The sequence below is a fragment of the Choloepus didactylus genome, chromosome 2 (assembly GCF_015220235.1).
Source record: "Choloepus didactylus isolate mChoDid1 chromosome 2, mChoDid1.pri, whole genome shotgun sequence".
NCBI lineage: Eukaryota > Metazoa > Chordata > Mammalia > Pilosa > Megalonychidae > Choloepus > Choloepus didactylus.
Window position 1 is genome coordinate 224,741,476 of NC_051308.1, and position 19,486 is coordinate 224,760,961.

General features: G+C 40.2%; 1 protein-coding gene and 1 pseudogene across 1 annotated transcript; one reads left to right on the forward strand and one right to left on the reverse strand.

Annotated features, from left to right (window-relative positions):
• The first annotated feature begins 6,116 nt into the window (after positions 1 to 6,116).
• LOC119520392 lies at positions 6,117 to 6,863 on the forward strand (annotated as a pseudogene).
• An 8,908-nt stretch (positions 6,864 to 15,771) lies between these two features.
• On the reverse strand, positions 15,772 to 16,050 carry LOC119520400 (cytochrome c-like). Its single transcript, XM_037818208.1, has one exon. The coding sequence runs from the start codon at positions 16,048 to 16,050 to the stop codon at positions 15,772 to 15,774; it is 279 nt and encodes a 92-aa protein (XP_037674136.1).
• Positions 16,051 to 19,486: the final 3,436 nt, after the last annotated feature.

The window sequence follows — 19,486 nt, forward strand, 5'->3', positions numbered from 1 at the left end:
GTTTGGAGTATGCTGTGCTTCTTGGATCTGTAATTTTATGTCTTTCATAAGAGATGGGAAATTTTCATTGATTATTTCCTCTATTATTGCTTCTGCCCCCTTTCCCTTCTCTTCTCCTGGATCACCAATGATACGTACATTATTGTACTTTGTTTCATCCTTGAGTTCCTGGAGACGTTGCTCATATTTTTTCATTCTTTTCTCCATCTGCTCCTTTGCATGTAGGCTTTCAGGTGTTTTGTTCTCCAGTTCCTGGGTGTTTTCTTCTGCCTCTTGAGATCTGCTGTTGTATGTTTCCATTGTGTCTTTCATCTCTTGTGTTGTGCCTTTCATTTCCATAGATTCTACTAGTAGGTTTTTTGAACTTTTGATTTCTGCCGTATACATGTCCAGTGCTTCCTTTACAACCTCTATCTCTTTTGCAATATCTTCTCTAAACTTTTTGAATTGATTTAGCATTATTTGTTTAAATTCCTGTATCTCAGTTGAAGTGTACGTTTGTTCCTTTGACTGGGCCGTAACTTTGTTTTTCTTAGTGTAGGTTGTAATTTTCTGTTGTCTAGGCATGGTTTCCTTGGTTATCCAAATCAGGTTTTCCCAGACCAGAACAGGCTCAGGTCCCAGAGGGAAGAAATATTCAGTATCTGGTTTCCCTGAGGGTGTGTCTTAGAAAATTGCTCCATCCTTTGATGCCTCGGGTCACTGTGCTTTTCTGCCCAGCAGATGACGCCTGTTAGCCTATAATTCTTGACTGGTGTGAGGAGGTATGGCCATGTTCCCCCAGGCTCTGGGGTCTGGTTCTGAATGGAAAGGGCCCCACCCCTTTCCTCCTAGAGAAGAGAGACCCCTCACGTGGAGGTCATTAGCATTTCAATGGTCTTGCTCTCTGCTTGTGGTGTCTCCACCCTTCCCAGAGTCACAGCCCTGGAAACTGAAAATGACTGGGGCTTTCTCCACTGAGCTAAAAAAGAAACAGATAGTCCCCTTCAGACCCAGTCCAAGGCAACCCTTCGGCTCTCCCAGGTCAGTCGTCACCCAAAGCCTCTGTCTGCTTTTTGGGGCTGCGTACCTGTAGTGAGCAGTTCACACTCGCTACTTAAAACCCCAGTTGGAGCTCAGCTGAGCTGTATTCGCTTGCCGGGAGAGAGCTTCTCTCTGGTACCACGCGGCTCTGCAGCTCGGGCTATGGGGGAGGGGGTCTCCCGACCTGGTTCCGCAGGTTTTACTTACAGATTTTTTGCTGTGTTCTCGGGCATTCCTCCCAATTCAGGTTGGTGTATGATGAATGGATGGTCTCGTTTGTCCCCCTGCAGTTATTCTGGATTATTTACTAGTTGTTTCTGGTTTTTTGTAGTTGTTCCAGGGGGACTACTTAGCTTCCACTCCTCTCTATGCTGCCATCTTGCCCGAGTCCCCTGTCTTATCTTTTTATCATATGGCATAACCCGTACTGTTCATTTTGCTGTATTTAAGCTAAAGGAAATCAATTTTAAGAGCTAATGTCACCCAAGGACTTGCACTCTATTCTGGAGAGATTTAGTGTGTTTCCAGTTGTATGCTGCACAGCGGAGTATTGTTAGGCAAAATATATGTCTGTTATTGTTATCTACTTAGTGATAAAGTATGGTTTTAGGTGATGTGTATAACTGCCAAGTTGACAAGGGGTGGACTATGATGGTTAGGTTCATGTGTCAAGTTAGCCAGGTGATAGTACCCAGCTGTCTGGTCAAGCAAACACTGGACTAACAATTGCTGCGAGGGCATTTATGGCTGGTTAATAAACCAACAGGCTGGTTTATTAAATCATCAGTCAATTGACTGCAGCTGTGACTGATGACTCACCAAAGGGCGTGTCTTCCACAATGAGGGAATGCAATTGGCTGGATTTAATCCAGTTAATCAGTTGAAGACTTTTAAGTGAGACAGATAGAGGACCTTCACTTCTTCTTCGGCTGCCCAGCGAAGCGTTTCCTGAGGAGTTCATCGAAGTTGCCAGTTCGTTTCCTGAGTTTGCTGACTGCTCTACAGAATTTGGACTTGTGCATACCCACAGTTGCGTGAGTCATTTTTATAAATTTTATAGTCATAGACACCTCTCACTGATTCTGTTTCTAAGAGAACAGAATTCCCTAACTAATACACTCCCATATATATTTTTTTCAACACAATTTTATTTGCAAACCATACAATCCATCCAAAGTGTACAATCAGTGGCTCTCAGTGTAATCACAGAGCTGTGCTTACCTCAGCACAATCAATTTTAGAACATTTTTTTAGCTCAAAAGAAAACCCCTCTGCCTCTTTTACCCCCTACAATTGATACTTAGCTTCAGTGTGGTACCATTGTTACAATTGATGGCATATCATTAAGATACTGCTAAACTATAATATATATATTATATATATAAGCTATAACAAAACTATAGTCCATAGTTTACATTAGGTACATTTTTTCCCATATCCCACTCTATTATTGACACCTAGTAGTTGTGATATACATTTGTTCTAATTCATGGAAAAACATTGTTTTTGTACTATTAACCACCTTCATCATCCACAAAAGGGTTCACTATGTTATACAGTCCCTTGTTGCACCCTCTAGCTTTACTTCTAGTGATGTACATGACTCTAAACTTCCTCTTTCAACCACCATCAAACACAATTCAGTGTTGTTATTTACACATGACAATGTACTACTATCACCTCTATCCATTTCCAAACATTTACGATCAACCTTATTAAACATTTCTGCATGAATTAAGCATCTGTTCCCTGTTCTGTATCCTCATTCTATCTTCTGGTGTCTTGTAGTCAAGATAACTCCATGAATTTGCTCATTATATTTAGTTCATATTAGTGAGATCATACCATATTCACTCAACATGATGTCCACAAGGTTCATCCATGTTGTCATATGCATCAGGACATCATTCCTTTTTTTTTTTTTTTTTAAACCAAATCATCAAGTATCTTTTTATTAAACAAATATAAAAAACTATACTGGGGTACTTTCTTCACAAAATCAATGTAATTAATTGAAAGGTAACACATTTAACCACAGGTACATGGTTAATGAGCTCATTTCACAGGCTGAATAATTTTTTTTTTAAATTCATTTTTATTGAGATATATTCACATATCATGCAGTCATATAAAGCATACAATCAATTGTTCAAAGTACCATTATATATTGTGTGTTCATCACCAAAATTAATTTTTGCACATTTTCATTACCACACACACAAAACTAATACGAATAAAAATTAAAGTGAAAAAGAACAATTAACGTAAAAAAAGAACCCTGAGTGCCTCTTTTTTTTTTTTTTTTTTTGCCCCCATTTTTCTACTCATCCATCCATACACTGGACAAAGCGGAGTGTGGTCCATATGGTTTTCCCAGTTACATTGTCACCCATCATAAGCTACATTTTTATACAATCATCTTCAAGATTCAAGGGTTATGGGTTGTAGTTTGATAGTTTCAGGTAGTTCCTACTATACCCATCAGAAACTAACAAACCATAATCGTTTCTGGGCATTCCCAGAGCGTTAAATTTACCCACGATAGCCTATCTGTTCTTATTGGGTTCTCATTCCCCCTCCATTAATTGCTCTCTATTGCTAGTTCCCCTACATTCTACATTATAAACCATTTATTTTACATTTTTCAATGTTCACATTAGTGGTAGCATATATTATTTCTCTTTTTGTGCCTGGCTTATTTAACTCAGCATTATGTCTTCAAGGTTCATCCATGTTGTCATATATTTCACGACATCATTCCTTTTTACTGCCGCTTAGTATTCCATCGTGTGTATATACCACATTTTATTTATCCACTCATCTGTTGAAGGACATTTGGGTTGTTTCCATCTCTTGGCAATTGTGAATAATGCTATTATGAACATTGGCGTGCAGATATCTGTTCGTGTCACTGCTTTCAGATCTTCTGGGTATATACCAAGACATGCAATCACTGGATCAAAGAGTAACTCTATATTTAGTTTTCTAAGGAACTGCCAGACTGACTTCCAGAGTGGCTGAACCATTACACAGTCCCACCAACAATGAATAAGAGTTCCAATTTCTCCACATCCCCTCCAGCATTTGTAGTTTCCTGTTTGTTTAATGGCAGCCATTCTAATCGGTGTGAGATGGTATCACATTATGGTCTTAATTACTTCATTCTTTCTTACTGCTGAATAATATTGTCATATATACACCACATTTTATTTATCCATTCATTGGTTGATGGACACTTGAGTTGTTTCTATCTTTTGGCAATTGTGAATAGTGCTGCTGTGAACATTGCTGTGCAAATGTCTGTTTGTGTCCCTGCTTTCAGTTCTGGATCATATAGTATCTTCCTGAAGAACTGCTGAACTGTCTTCCACAGCAGCTGTACCATTTTACATTCCCACCAGCAGCAAATAAGTGTACCTATTTCTCCACATCCTCTTCAACACTTGTAGTTTTCTGTTTGTTTAATAGTGGCTATTCTAGTTGGTGTGAAATGATATCTATCTCATTGTGGCTTTGATTTGCATTTCTCTAATAGCTGGTGAAGTTGAATATCTTTTCATGTGCTTTTTAGCCATTTGTATTTCCTCTTTGGAAAACATGTCTATTCAAATCTTTTGCCCTTTTTAAATTGGGTTGTCTTTTTATTGTTGGGTTGTAGGGTTTCTTTATACATTCTGGATATTAAATTCTTATCAGATATGTGGTTTCCAAATATTTTCTCCCATTCAGTAGGTTGTCTTTTCACTTTCATGATAAAAGTCCTTGTTACAAAAGTTTTTAATTTGATGAGGCCCCACCTATCTATTTTTTCTTTTGTTGCTTGTGCTTTGGGTGCGAAGTCTAAGAAACCATTGCCTAATGCAAGATCCTGAAGATGCTTCCCTACATTTTCTTCTAGGAGTTTCATAGTTCTGGTTCTTATATTTGGGTCTTTGATCCATTTTGAGTTAATTTTTGTTTATGTTATGTGATAGAGGTTCTACTTCATTCTTTTGCATATGGATATCCAGTTCTCCCAGGATCATTTGTTGAAGATACTATTTTTCCCAATTCAGTGGACTGGGCAGTCTTATCAAATAGCAACTGGCCATAGATGTGAGGGTCCATTTGATTCCAGCTGTCTATTTGTCTATCCTTGGGCCAGTACCATGCTGTTTTGACCACTGTAGCTTTGTAATATGTTTTAAAGCCAGGGAGTGTGAGTCCTCCAACTTCATTCTTCTTTTTCTAGATGTTTTTGGCTATTTGGAGCCCCTTACCCTTCCAAATAAACTTGATAACTGACTTTTCTATTTCTGCAAAGTAGGCTGTTGGAATTTTGATTGGGATTGTGCTGAATCTGTAAATCAATTTGGGTAGAATTGACATCTTAACAACACTTAGGTTTCCAATTCATGAACACAGAATATCCTTCCATTTATTTAGGTCTTTGATTTCTTTTAGTAATGTTTTGTAGTTTCCTGGATATAGGTCTTTTACATCCTTGGTTAAGTTTATTCCTGGATATTTGATTCTTTTAGTTGCTATTGTAAGTGGTATTTTTTTTCTTGATTTCCTCCTCAGCTCATCACTAGTGTATAGAAACACTACTGAGTTTTCCATGTTAATCTTGTATCCTGCCACTTTGCTGAACTCGTTTATTAGCTCTAGTACCTTTGTTGTAGATTTTTCGGGACTTTCTAAATATAGGATAATGTCATCTGGAAATAGTGAGAGTTTTATTCCTTCCTTTCCAATTTGGATGCCTTTTATTTCTTTGTCTTGCCTAATTGCTCTGGCTAGAACTTCCAGCACAATGTTGAATAACAGTGGTGACAGTGGGCATCCCTCTCTTGTTCCCTATTTTAGAGGAGGCTTTCAGTCTCTAACCACTGAGTATGATGTTAGCTGTGGGTTTTTATTATATGCCCTTTATCATGTTGAGGAAGTTTCCTTCAATTCATATTTTTCAAAGTGTTTTTATCAAGAAAGGATGCTGGATTTTGTCAAATGCCTTTTCTGCATCGATCAAGATGATCATGTGGTTCTCTCCCTGCTACCCAAGATGCTGAAAGGAAAGAAGGCCTTGGCCACCTTTGTCGTGAAGAAGCAGGATGATGGTCAAAAAGTTGGTAAATGCATTTGAGAAAAGGCCCAAGAATTCTGGCATCAGACAGGACATCCAGCCCAAAAGAGACCTCACCCACTTTGTCAAATGTTCCCATCAAATGCAGCTACATGTGGCTGCAGTGGCAAAAGTCCATTCTCTATAGGCGGTGGAAGGTGCTCTCCGCCGTCAACCAGGCCACCCAGGCATTGGACCACCAAACAGCTACTCAGCTGCTTAAGCAGACCCACTAGTACAAACCAGAGACAAAGCAAGAGAAGAAGGAGAGGCTGTTGGCCCAGGCTGAGAAGAAAGCTGCCAGGAAAGGGGATGATGTCCCCACTAAGAGGCTGCCTGTGCTTCAAGCAGGGGAGAACACTGTCACCACCTTGGTGGAAAACAAGAAGGCCCAGCTGTTGGTGACTGTACAAGATGTGGACCCTACAGAGCTGGTTATCTTCCTGCCTGCCTTGTGTTGCAGAATGAGGGTTCTCTACTGCATCATCAAGGGGAAGGCCAGGCTGGGATGCTCATCCACAGGAAGGCATTCATCACCGTCGCCTTCACACAGGTCAACTTGCAAGACAAAGGAGCACTAGCTAAGCTGGTGGAAGCTATAAGGACCAATTACAATGACAGATATGATGAGATCTTCCATCACTGGGGAGGCAATGTCCTAGGTTCAAAATCTGTAGCTTGCATTGCCAAGCTGAAGAAGGCAAAGCCTAAAGAATTTGCCTCTAAATTGGGTTAAATATACATAGTTGCCTTTTCTGTACATGAAAATAAAAGTTCTCCTTCAAAAAAACATGATGTGGTTTTTCCCCTCCAATTTGTTAATGTGCTATATAACATTAATTGATTTTCTTTTATTGAACCACCCTTGGGTAGCTGGAATAAAACCCACTTGAACATGGTGTATAATTCTTTTAATGTGCTGTTGGATTCAATTTGCAAGAATTTTGTTGAGGATTTTTGTATCTACATTAATTAGAGAGACTGGTCTGTAATTCTCTTTTCTTGTAGTATCTTTATCTGGCTTTGGTATTAAGGTGATGTTGGCTTCATAGAATGAGTTTGGTAGTGTTACCTCTTCTTCAATTTTTTGGAAGAGTTTGAGCAGGATTTGTATTAAGTCTTCTTGGAATGAAGCCATCTCGTACTGGGCTTTTTTTTTTTTTTGGTTGGGAGGTTTTTGATGACTGATTCACTCTCTTTACTTGTGATTGGGTTGTTGAGGTCTTCTATTTCTTATAGGAATAGAAGTGTAGGTTGTTCATGTGTTTCTAGGAAATTGTCCATTTCATCTAAGTTGTCTAATTTGTTGGCATAGTATCCTCTTATGATGTTTTGTATTTCTGTGGAGTCAGTGGTAATGACTACTTTCTCATTTCTGATTTTATTTATTTGCATCTTCTCTCTTTTTTCCTTTGTCAGTCTAGTTAAGAGTTTGTCAATTTTGCTGATTTTTCTCAAAGAAACAACTTTTGGCTCTATTGATTCTATTTTTTTTTTTTTTTTTTGTTCTCAATTTCATTTATTTCTGCTCTTTGTTATTTCTTTCCTTCTGCTCACTTTAGGATTAGTTTGCTGTTCTTTTTCTAGTTTTTCCAGGTGTTCAGTTAGGTCCTTTATTTTAGCTCTTTCTTCCTTTCTAGTGTAGGTGTTCATTTCCCTCTCAGCACTGCTTTTGCTGTATCCCATAAGTTTTGATATGTAGTGTTCTCATTTTCATTTGTCTCAAGATATTTACTTATTTCTCTTGCAATTTCTTCTTTGATTCACTGACTGTTTAAGAGTGGGTTGTTTAACTTCCATATATTTGTGAGTTTTCCAGTTCTCTACCTGTTACTGATTTCCAGCTTCATTCTATTATGATCAGAGTAAGTGCTTTGTATAATGTCAATCTTTTTAAATTTATTGAGATCTGTTTTGTGACCCAACATGTGGCCTATCCTGGAGAATGATCCATGAGTACTTGAGAAGAATGTGTATCCTGCTGTTTTGGGGTACAATGTTCTATATATGTCTGTTAAGTCTAATTCATTTATCATATTATTTAGGTTCTTTGTTTCCTTATTGATTCTTTGTTTAGATTTCCTATCTATTGATGAGAGTGGTGTATTGAAGTCTCCAACTTTTATTGTAAAGACATCTATTTCTCTCCTCATTTTTGCCAGTGTTTGCCACAGGTACTTCGGGGCAACTTGATTAGGTGCAAAGATATTTTTGATTGTTTTTTCTTGTTGGTGAATTGCCTCCTTTACTAACATATAATGTCCTTCTTTTATTCTTATAAAATTTTTGCATTAAAGTCTATTTTGTCTGATATTAGTATATGTACCCCAGCTCTTTTTTGGTTACTGCTTCTGTAGTGTATCTTTTTTCAACCTTTCATTTTCAACCTATTTGTGTCCTCAGCAGTGTTTATTCCCACCAGCTGTAGTGGAAAACCTCATAATTCATAAGGCATTGAGTAGAAAACTGAGAGTTCTTGCCTCAATATTGGGGAATAATTAGCCCTAGACTTAAACACTGCCTGGGTCCTGTCTAACAAATCCTAAAAGTAAGACTGAAAGGTCAAACTGTTTCAAAGTAGCTTAGCTGCATCCCTGAACGAAGATCAAGCATAATTATAAAACCACATAAACATCCAGTAAATTGGACCCATAATGAGAAGGAAAAATCAATCAATTTGAACTAATCAAGAAATGACACAGATGTTAGAAATGGGGGATAATAAATTAAAAGTTATTTTAACTGCATCCCATGTGATCAAAAAGTTAAGAAGATCACTTTCTCTTCAGCGGGGTGGCCGAGAGGGCTGGTGGCAGTGGCCGTGCAGCAGCTGCAGAGATGCATGTTTTTGTGAAGAGGCTGATGGGCAAGACCATCATCACTGGAGTTAAGCCCAGTGACACCATCGAGCACGTCAAAACTCCAAGACAAGGAGGGCATCCTGCCTGCCAAGCAGTGCATCTGATTTTTGAGGGCAAATAGCTAGAGGATGAGCTCTCTGGCTACAACATCCAGAAAGAGTCCAGCCTGCACTGGTGCTTCATCTCTAGGGTAGCGTCTTTGAGCCTTCGCTCTGTGAGCTCACCTGGAAGTGCAACTGTGACAAGATGATCTGTTGCAAGCGTTGTGTTCGCCTGCACCCCAGCACTGTCGACAGCTACAAGAATAGTGGCCACACAACAACCTGTGCCCCAAGGAGGGCAAATAAGGGTCCCTCTTCACAGCTCCTCAGCCTCCCAGGGGCAGCCTCCTTCCCGGGCCCTGTGGCTCTGAGACCTCAATAGTTTTCCTTTTGTCAATGGAAGCAGATAAAGAAAAAGTTAAGAAGAGACAAACAGACATACAGGTATATATAAGAAGACCCATATCAAATTTCTAGACATGAAAACTACAATGTCTGAAATGAAAAATATGTTGTATGGAATTAACTGCCAATTAGACATCACAGAAGAAGAGATTAGTAAACTTGAAGACACAGAGAAAAAAACCAATCAAAATGAAACAGAGGGTAAAAAGATTGCAAAAATTATGAACAGGGCATCAGTGAGTTGTGGGGCACTGTATGTGTGATTTGGGATCCCCAAAATGTGGGTGGTTGGGGGGGAACAGGCACTGTTCAAGGAAGTCTCTGAATCTTAAGTCTGATCTCTCTTTGTTCAAATACGAGCAAACATGAGAGGCATTAGTAAAGACATGATAGCACCATGGTAAGGCTTTCTCCTAACGCAGTCAGCAAGCTTGGAAAAGAGTTGAAAAAGACCCACCTGCCTCATGGCCCACCTGTGGGATGCATCCTGCCCTTTGAGAAATGCTGTGGCAGCAGACGGGAGATGTTTTATTGCAGCCCTTCCTAACCTGTCCGTGGGCATGGATGAAATTGAGCACCTGAAAAAGGAAGCAAGGTGTATTTGGGGAGATGTGGAGGATGTCAATGGAAATGGAACTGGTGTTCTCTGTCGCAAGGGGATTGCGGCCGAGGACAGGGATGAAGTTAGAGAACCCCCTCGGACCCTAACGTGACTGCTGCTGGGTCCCAATAGCTGTGGCTTACTCAGGGGGAGAGGGTGGCAGCCCTGTTCCTCCTACTGCAGCAGTCCTACCTGGGTGGGGCTCCTCTTACAGTGCTCTCCCTCTCCCTGCCCCTGCCCATCAGGGCAAGGCTGCCTCAAACTGCCCCTTTTCCTCACAAGGCTGGGACATCTCAGTGGGGATGCTTTCGTCAATAGCTCAGTTTTTGGCCAGGTGGATTTGACCACAACAAAAGTATGTCTAGTAGTCACAACTAATTGCAGTATAGTATACTGCTCAGGGCTGGCTGTGGAGTGGGTTTGCCTCCATTGAAATCCTCTTAGGGCCTTGTGAGATGGGGCGATAATAATAATAGCCATTCACAGGATTATTGTTGGTTGTGAATGGATAATCCATGCAAAGCACGGAGCACAGGGGCTGGTGCAGAGAAAATGTCCTTGCATTCCGGCCCTTCATATTGTCATCATATTTCCCAGTAGACTCTCTCTTATTCAGGTTGACAGACACTATGCAAAAGCTATTAAAAGTGTGGACTCAGGTGTCAGGTGACCTGGATTCAAATCCTGGCTCTTTCATTTGCCAGGTGAAAGATCTCAGGCAAGTCACTCAACCACTTTGGGCATTTGGCCATCTTTAGAAAGGATTATAATCTAATACCTATTGCAGAGAGTTGTTCTGAGGATTAAATGAGCATAAAGTGCTTAGACTAGTTCCTGGTTCATAGTGGATACTCTATGAGTTAAAATAGTAACATCATCATCATCATCATCCTCACTGCAATTTTCTTTACTTGGGCTGCTCTCCTTTCCTCATTTCCAAATCAAAATAATCCCAAGGGAGGTAGGATTTTGCTCCTCACTCCTGAAATTAGAAGGACCGACAGAGACTTCCTCTTTCTGCCAGTCTGATGCTTTGAAGAGATGGGAGATTCAGGAGCTTTAAAACCTGGAGGGCTTCCCTCTCCCAGGCCCTTCTTTTCCTGCCAGTGCTGAGTGGAGCCTTGCAGCCTCGCTCCCCCAGGGCTCTCTTTCAAAGCCCATCACTTATGTAGGATTGATTTTGCACTCTCCCTGGGCCACTTCTCCAGTTTGAAGCAGATAGAGTCAAAACTCAGCTTCTGAGAAATGACAACTACCAGAGATCCCACCTGGCTTTTCCCTAGAATAGAACCAGTGCTTACTCTTGAATCTTTACAAAATATATAGATGATATATAACATTTTCACATTTTGGATGCCTAATTTAGCTTTTGATTCAGTCTTGTCTCTGTGGGTGGCAGTGTTGGGTTTTTGTTTGGGAACCTGCTGGCTGTTGGCTGCTCTACAGGCTGAGGGACCTTCAGAAATGGTAGATGCTGACATCATCTCACCTGCCTGAAACGTGTGTGTGCGTGTGTGTGTGTGTGTGTGTGTGTGTGTGACAGGAAACATGTCTCTCTGTGGCCGGAAATGGTCCAATGGGGAGAGAGACCAAAAAAAAAAAAAGAAAAAAAAAATAACCAACAATCTCAGAGATGCACCCTGGAATGTATGGAAATTTGTAGATATAGATATAAAATAAAGGTTACATGTAAGACATTTAAAATATTCTACACCTTTTCCAAAATTCTGTCGTGGTATTTCTTCATTTTTATGAATATAATGAACGTCTTCAGATAAAGTGGGTCAGGACAATCCTCTCCCGCTGCTGAGAAACCTCAGTGCCCAGAAGCAGAGCTGAAAGCAGAAAAGGGCGGGGAAGGAAGGAGGGACGGTGAAACGCGTCTCTAAGCCGTCGCGGCTGCTCTTTAGCGCCCCCTTGTGGTGCTCCGCAGGCCATAGTTTCAGAATCAGTCCTGATTAAACCCAGGAAGCAAGCATTCTTCCCGAGGCTTCATTATGGGAAAAACATTTTTTTTTAAAAAGCTTTTTCCTAGTTATAACATTAAACCATAGTCATTGTAGAAAATTATTCCCTCCAATATTTTTTGGAAGAAGAGGGGAGCCTGACATTTTATTGATTTGTGAAATCCGTAAGTATGAGAACCACAGGAGTAGCTTAAACTTTTCTTGGTCTTTTAAAAAATTGAGGTAAAAGTTACACACAGTAAAATGTACAGTCTCGAGTGTACATAACGATGATTTTTTAATGCAATTTTACTGAAATATTGTGCTGGTTTGGATGTATTATGTCCTCCAAAATGCCATGTTCTGTGATGCAATCTTGTGGGGCCAGTTGTATTTGTGTTGATTAGGTTGGAACCTTTGGATTAGATTGTTTCCATGGAGATGTGACCCACCCAATTGTAGGTTATAACTCTGATTAGATAATTTCCATGGAGGTGTGGCCCCATCCTTTCAGCATGGGCCTTAATGAGTTTACTAGAGCCCTATTTAAGAGCTCAGAGAGAAGGAGCTTGCTGCTGCAACTTACAGAGACATTTTGAAGATGGTTGTTGAAAGCAGAGTTTTGCTGATGCTTTGGAGGTGCTAGCCAGAGTTTGCCCTGAGAAGGTGACACAGAAACATTCTGGAGAATGCCATTTTGAAACACAACCTGGGAGCAAGCAAACGCCAGCCACGTGCCTTCCCAGCTAACAGAGGTTTTCCAGACGCTTATGGCCTTTCTCCAGTGAAGGTACCCGATTGTTGATGACTTACCTTGGACACTTATGGCCTTAAGACTGTAACTGTGTAACCAAATAAACCCCCTTTATAGAAGCCAGTCCATTTCTGGTATTTTGCATAAGGCAGTATTAGCAAACCGGAACAGATATATTCACATAACATACAATCCTCCAAATCAATTGTTCACAATATCGTCATATAGTTATGCATTCATCACCACAATCTTTGAACATTTTCATTTCTCCAAAAAATAAAATAAAAATTAAAATAATAAAGAACATCCCATTCCCCTCCTCCCCCCACATTGTTCATTTACTTTTTTTTAAATCGTTTTTTTGAGATATATTCATACACCCTACAGTCATCCACAGTGCATAATCAGTTATTCACAGCACCATCATACAGTTGTGCGTTCATCACCAGAATCAATTTTTGAAATTTTCCTTATTCCAAAATAAAAATAAAAGCAAAAACGAAAGCCCAAAACTTTCTATCCCCTCCATCCCACCTTATTCTTCATCTAATTTTTTGTACCCATTTTTCTATTCATCTGTCCATACACTGGATAAAGAGAGTGTGAGCCAAAAGGTTTTCACAATCACACAGTCACATTGTGCTAGCTACATAGTTATACAATTGTCTTCAAGAATCAAGGACACTGGGTTGCAGTTTGACAGCTTCAGGTATTTCTCTTTAGCCATTCCAACATACCAAAAACTAAAAAGTGATATCTGCATAGAATAAGATATGAGAATACCCTCCACAGTGACCTCTTGACTCTGTTTGAAATCTCTCAGCCACTGGAATCTTATTTTGTCTCATCTTCTTCCTCCTTTTGATCAAGAAGATTTTCTCAATCCCACCGTGCTGGGTCTAGGCTCATTCACACCCCTGAGTCAGGTCCCATGTAGGGGGGAGGGTAATGAGTTCACCTGCCAAGTGCGCTTAGAGAGAGAGGGGGCCACAACTGAGCAACAAAGAGGCTCTCTGGGGGAGACTATTAGGCACAATTGTAAGTAGGCTTAGCCTCTCCCTTGCAGCAACAAGCCTCACAAGGGAAAGCCCCCAGCTCGAGGTTTGGCCCACCAAATTGGGAGTCCTCGATGTTTGTGAGAAAATCAGCAATAAACTGGGTGGGAAGTCTAACATTTCCACGTTTCTCCCCAGTTCCTCAGGGTCCCTGCAAATACACTTTTACTCTCTGCCCATATTACTCTGGGATGTATCAGGATTTTACCCCATCCTGTACAAACTCACCAAATCCCACTTCCCATTCAAAGCTCCATGCACCTATGGTGTTCAAACAAACTGATCATACAAGTTAAATTATCTAGTGTGCTACAGAAAATATAGGTCTTGCACCAAATAAACATCCCCTCCCTTGGTCTCGCACAAAAGTTGCAGTTTTAAAACCCAGTCAGTATCATCCTTTACCCTTTGGTTTGCCTTAGTCCTAACCAGATCTGCTTCGTTCATACATCTAATTGAACTCTGAACTCTTTTTCAGCTCTTTCCACAGTTGCCATACGGGGTAATGCTGACATTCATAGCTGCCAAGCTCTAGCTCCGAGTCTCAAGCGTCACACAGATATCCACAGTTCCACAGACCAACCAGGTTATACACAAAGAGCTCAGCATCACTGGATTTAGAGATAAACATTACAACTCAGGAATAGATGTGACTGCTGTAAGAGCTTACAATCTAGGAACCTTTAACTCTCAAAGTTTGCTCATTAATGTTAGTTCGTAGTAGTGAGAACATACAGTATTTGTCCTTTGTTTCTAACTTCACTCAACATAATGTCCTCAAGGTTCATCCATGTTATTATATGTTCCATGTCTTTGTTCTATCTTACAGCTGCCTAATATTCCACTGTGTATATATACTAGTTTGTTTATCCACCTTCCATTGATGGACATCTGGGCCATTTCCATCTCTTGGCAATTGTGAATAATGCCGCTATAAACATCAGTTTACAAATGTCCGTTCGTGTCTTAGCTTTCAGTTCCTCTGAATATATACCTAGTAATGGAATTGCTGGGCCATATAGCAATTCTTTACTTAGCTTCCTGAGGAACCGCCATACTGCCTTCCAGAGCGGCTGCACCATTCTACATTCCCACCAACAGTGAATAAGTGTGCCTCTTTCTCCACACTCTTACATCCTCACGTCCCGGCCTCTACTATGGCCAATGCTCAGAAATTTGCAGATTTCTCTCTCCAGCACTTGTAAATTTCTGTTTTTTGGATAATGGCCTTTCTAGTAGGTGTGAGATGATATCTCATTGTGGTTTTGATTTGCATTTCCCTGATAGCCAGTGAAATTGAGCATCTTTTCATATTTTTTTTAAATATGAGAAGTGTTCAGCATTCTTTATTTGGTATTATACGTAAACCACATCAAAATGCTTTTTGTTAATTAAAAGGCAACATTTCAGATACAGGGAATTTTAATTAGATTTACACTGTTAAGACCAGAAAGATAAAGTGGACATAGCTAGCTTATTTTCAGCAACTGCCTGTAAACAGGCTTATGAATACCAACTGAAACCAAGAGAGTCTTGCTCTGTTCTATGAAACATGAAGGAATTTCCTTAGTATTTAAATATATTCATAAAACCAGTTATGTAAACCTAAATATAAAACCAATCATCTATAGGTTGTGAGCTGACATTCATCACCTTTGTGAAAAGTTGAACATTACGAATTCAATCTAGACTCGAGTCCAATTAAACCTTTAGAAGAGGGAAATAGTGATAGCATTTGCCAAACCAGAATTACTATCAAAATTTGAAAAGCTTGATCATATTTGTTTAATTATAAACTAATCTCATTTAACTCAGGACTGTCCAACAAAAATAGTGCCATTCATGATCTGAATTCTGGTGTATGATACCAATTTAATATGGTACATGTAAAAAAGTCACAAGACATTTCTGTTTTGTGATAAAATAACAGAGTGGCCAATTATTACTCATTAGTAGCTTTTTTGAGATAAGCTATCAAGTCTTACCTTTCTGTCTTCTTCCTAATGCCAGCAAAATTCATTTTTGTTCCAGGGATGTACTTCTTGGGATTCTCCAAATACTCCATCAGTGTCTCATTGTCCCAAGTGATACCTTTGTTCTTGTTAGCATCTGTATAAGAGAATCCAAGGGCCTGACCTGTCTTCCACCCAAGCAGACCATGCAGATTTGGCCCAGTCTTGTGCTTGCCTCCCCTTTCCACAGTGTGGCACTGGGCACACTTCTGAACAAAAGTCTTCTTGCCCTTCTCAACATAACCCATTTTGAATTCGCCCTTCCGTTGCACATGACACGAAGGTCCCCACTCGGAAACCGAACGTCCCACTCTCTCTCGTATATTTTTGAGCCATTTGTATTTCCACTTCAGAAAAATGTCTACCCATGTCTTTTGCCCATTATAATAAGTGTTCCCCTGATAAGGTGTGCTCTAAGATTCAGTTCTCAGAGTTTACACATTATAGTTAATCCATATTAGAGAGGCATTATGTTTGTCCTCTTGTTTCTGGCATACTTCACTCAAAATGCTGTACTCAAGACCCATTCACCTAGTTGCAAGTCTCACAGCTTCATTCCTTCTTGTAGCTGCTCAATATTCTATTGCTTGCATACAGCACAGTTCACTATTCTGTTCATCAGTCGATGTGCTCTTAGGTCACCTTCACCCATTGCAAATCGTGAATACTGTCACCATAAGCACCATTGTGCAAATGTCCATTCATATGAGTCCCGAGGAGGAATGTAGACCTGGCATCGTGGGATGGAGAACATCTTCTTGACCAAAAGGGAGAAATGAAAGGAAATGAAATAAGCTTCAGTGGCAGAAAGATTCCAAAAGAAGCCGAGAGGTCACTCTGGTGGGCACTCTTACGCACAATTTAGACAACCCTTTTTAGGTTCTAATGAATTGGGGTAGCTGGTGGTAGATACCTGAAACTATCAACCTACAACCCAGAACCCATGAATCTTGAAGACAAGTGCATAAAAATGTAGCTTATGAGGGGTGACAATGGGATTGGGAAAGCCCTAGGGACCACAGTCCCCTTTGTCTAGTTTATGGATGGATGAGTAGAAAAATGGGGGAAGGAAACAAACAAACAAATGAACAAACAAAGGCACTCAGTGTTCTTTTTTACTTTAATTGCTCTTTTTCACTTTAATTATTATTCTTGTTATTTTTGTTGTGTGGTAATGAAGGTGTCAGGGATTGATTTTGGTGATGAATGTACAACTATGTAATGGTACTGTGAACAATTGAATGTACGATTTGTTTTGTATGACTGCGTGGTATGTGAATATATCTCAATAAAATGAATATTAAAAAAAAATGTCCATTCATGTCCCTGCTCTCAGCTCTTCCAAGTATATACCCCATAATGAGGTTGTAGACATTATGATACCAACATACCTAGCTTCTTATGGAACCACCACACTGTCCTCCAGATAGGCTACACCATTCTACTTCCCCACCAACAGTGAATACATACATCTCTCACTCCAAGTTCTCTCCAGCACTTGTGACCCTGTTTATTTTTTTCCCTGCAATTTTATAGGGATATATTCAAATACCATACAATCATCCATAGCGTACAATCAATTGTTTACAGTATCATCATATAGCTGTGCATTCATCACCACAATTAGCATTTACACATATTCATTACTCAAAAATAGAATTGAAACAAAAGACTAGTAAAAAGGACAAAAGAAAAAGTAAAAGTAAAATAAAGTACAGCAATAAGGTCAGACAACACCACTACCACGAACCCCGTACTCTTCCCTTTACCCACCTCTCACAGACATTTAGCTTTGGTATATTGCCTTTGTTACATGCTGTTTTGACCACTGTTGCTTTGTAGTATGCTTCAAAGTCAGGTAGTGTGAGACCTCCCACTTCCTTCCTCTTTCTCAAGATATTTTTGCCTATTCGTGACACCTTGCCTTCCAAATAAATTTGGTTTTTAGTTTTTCTATTTCTGCAAAGTAAGTTGTTGGGATTTTAATTGTTATTGTATAGAATCTATAAACCAATTTAGGTAGAATCAACATCTTAACTATATTTAGTCTTCCAATCCATGAACATGGTACGTTCTTCCATTTTTTTAGGTCCTTTTCTTGGGGAAGTTACACCCTTCAGGGGGTTGTCTCCCTCAGTAGACTCAGTGCTTTTTCTCTCAGCGCTATCTCAGCTCTGCTCTTGCCTGGGTCCAGTGGCCAACTGCAAATATTTGAGGCTTTCTGTAATGAATCACTTAGAATAGTTATGAAAGAGAAATAAAGAAAGAAAGAAAGAGAGAGAGAAAGAGAGAAAGAGAGAAAGAGAGAAAGAGAGAAGGAGAGAAAGAGAGAAAGAGAGAAAGAGAGAAAGAGAGAAAGAAAGAAAAAAAGAAATCCCCTTTCAAGGCCTTTCCCCAGCCCCCAAGTTTTGTCAGTCCCAGTGTAGACTATTTAAAGATAAGCCCTTTAGGCTATTATCTCTTTCACCTGAATAGTTACTTTGAGACAACTTTAATTCGGTCCTTGCAGGTGGACCTGGGCTGATGTAGGAGCTCTGATGGGCTACTGAAATGCAAAAAGATAAAGAGTCAGAGAGCAAGAGAAGAGCGGGTGGGGGTTGGGGGGGGTGGACAACGACAACCCAGAAGAACTGGCTTTTCAGAGCAGGACCCCAGCTTCCCAGGATTGCAGATGGGAGTTGGTACCCGTTTCTGTGTGCCCCTTTTTGTTGGAGTCCAGCCCTTTTCCAGTATTCTGAACACCTCCAACTCCAAAAGTAGCTGTTTTTTTTTGCTTGTTAAATTCTTTTGTGCCTGCTCTCCACAAGTTTGTTAATTAATTCTGCGATTGGGGCTGGGTTGAGCTCCACTCCTTGCTCCCAGCACAGACTGTTTCTTTTACCCTCAGGGAACCAGCTCCAAGACAGTCTGCCATGCCAGGTGGGGTGGGGGGTAGGGGTGGGGAGAAGGGTCGCCAGCCCCCTGGTCAGGGAAACTTAGAGGTTTTGTTGCGATCTCAGCTGTTCCACTCATTCCAGACTGTTGTACAATGCGTGACTGATCACAGACTTCCCTGAATAATAGAGCAATGATTTTAAAAATATTTATCAACCTGTGTAATCACCAACCGGGTCAAGGCTCAGACCATTTTAGAACTGCTGAGGCATTCCTTGTGACCTCTCCCTGGCAAACCATACCCATTGTTCTGACTTCTATCACCTTGATTTAGTTTTGCCAGTTTTTGAGCTTCCTATAAATGGAATCATACAGTATTGACTCCTTTGGGTCTGACTTTCTTTGCTCAACATCAAGTTTGTGAGATTTGTCCAGATTCTGTGGTAGGGCTAGCTTACACTTTAAATTGCTTTCCAACTTTAATATTATCTGATTCTGTAAGGAGGGAGGAAATGAAGGAAGAATAAGAAAATATGAGTGAGATCCTTGACGTAGCTTTAGACTTGGTGTTTCCGAGTCTTTAGGAGCATGGCAATTACTTTGAAAGGTGAAGATGTGAATGATCTGTGAGTTGTCCTATGGATGTCCCACCACTGAATGTTAGCTGTGGGTGTCAGATCACTTTTCTCTTTAATTGACAGGTCTTCAGATTGAGAGGAACTATACTCGTGTAATTGTACTTAAGAAGACTCAACTTCATCTGGACCTGACTTAGATGATAAGATTCTGGATTTGGAGCTGATGCTGCAA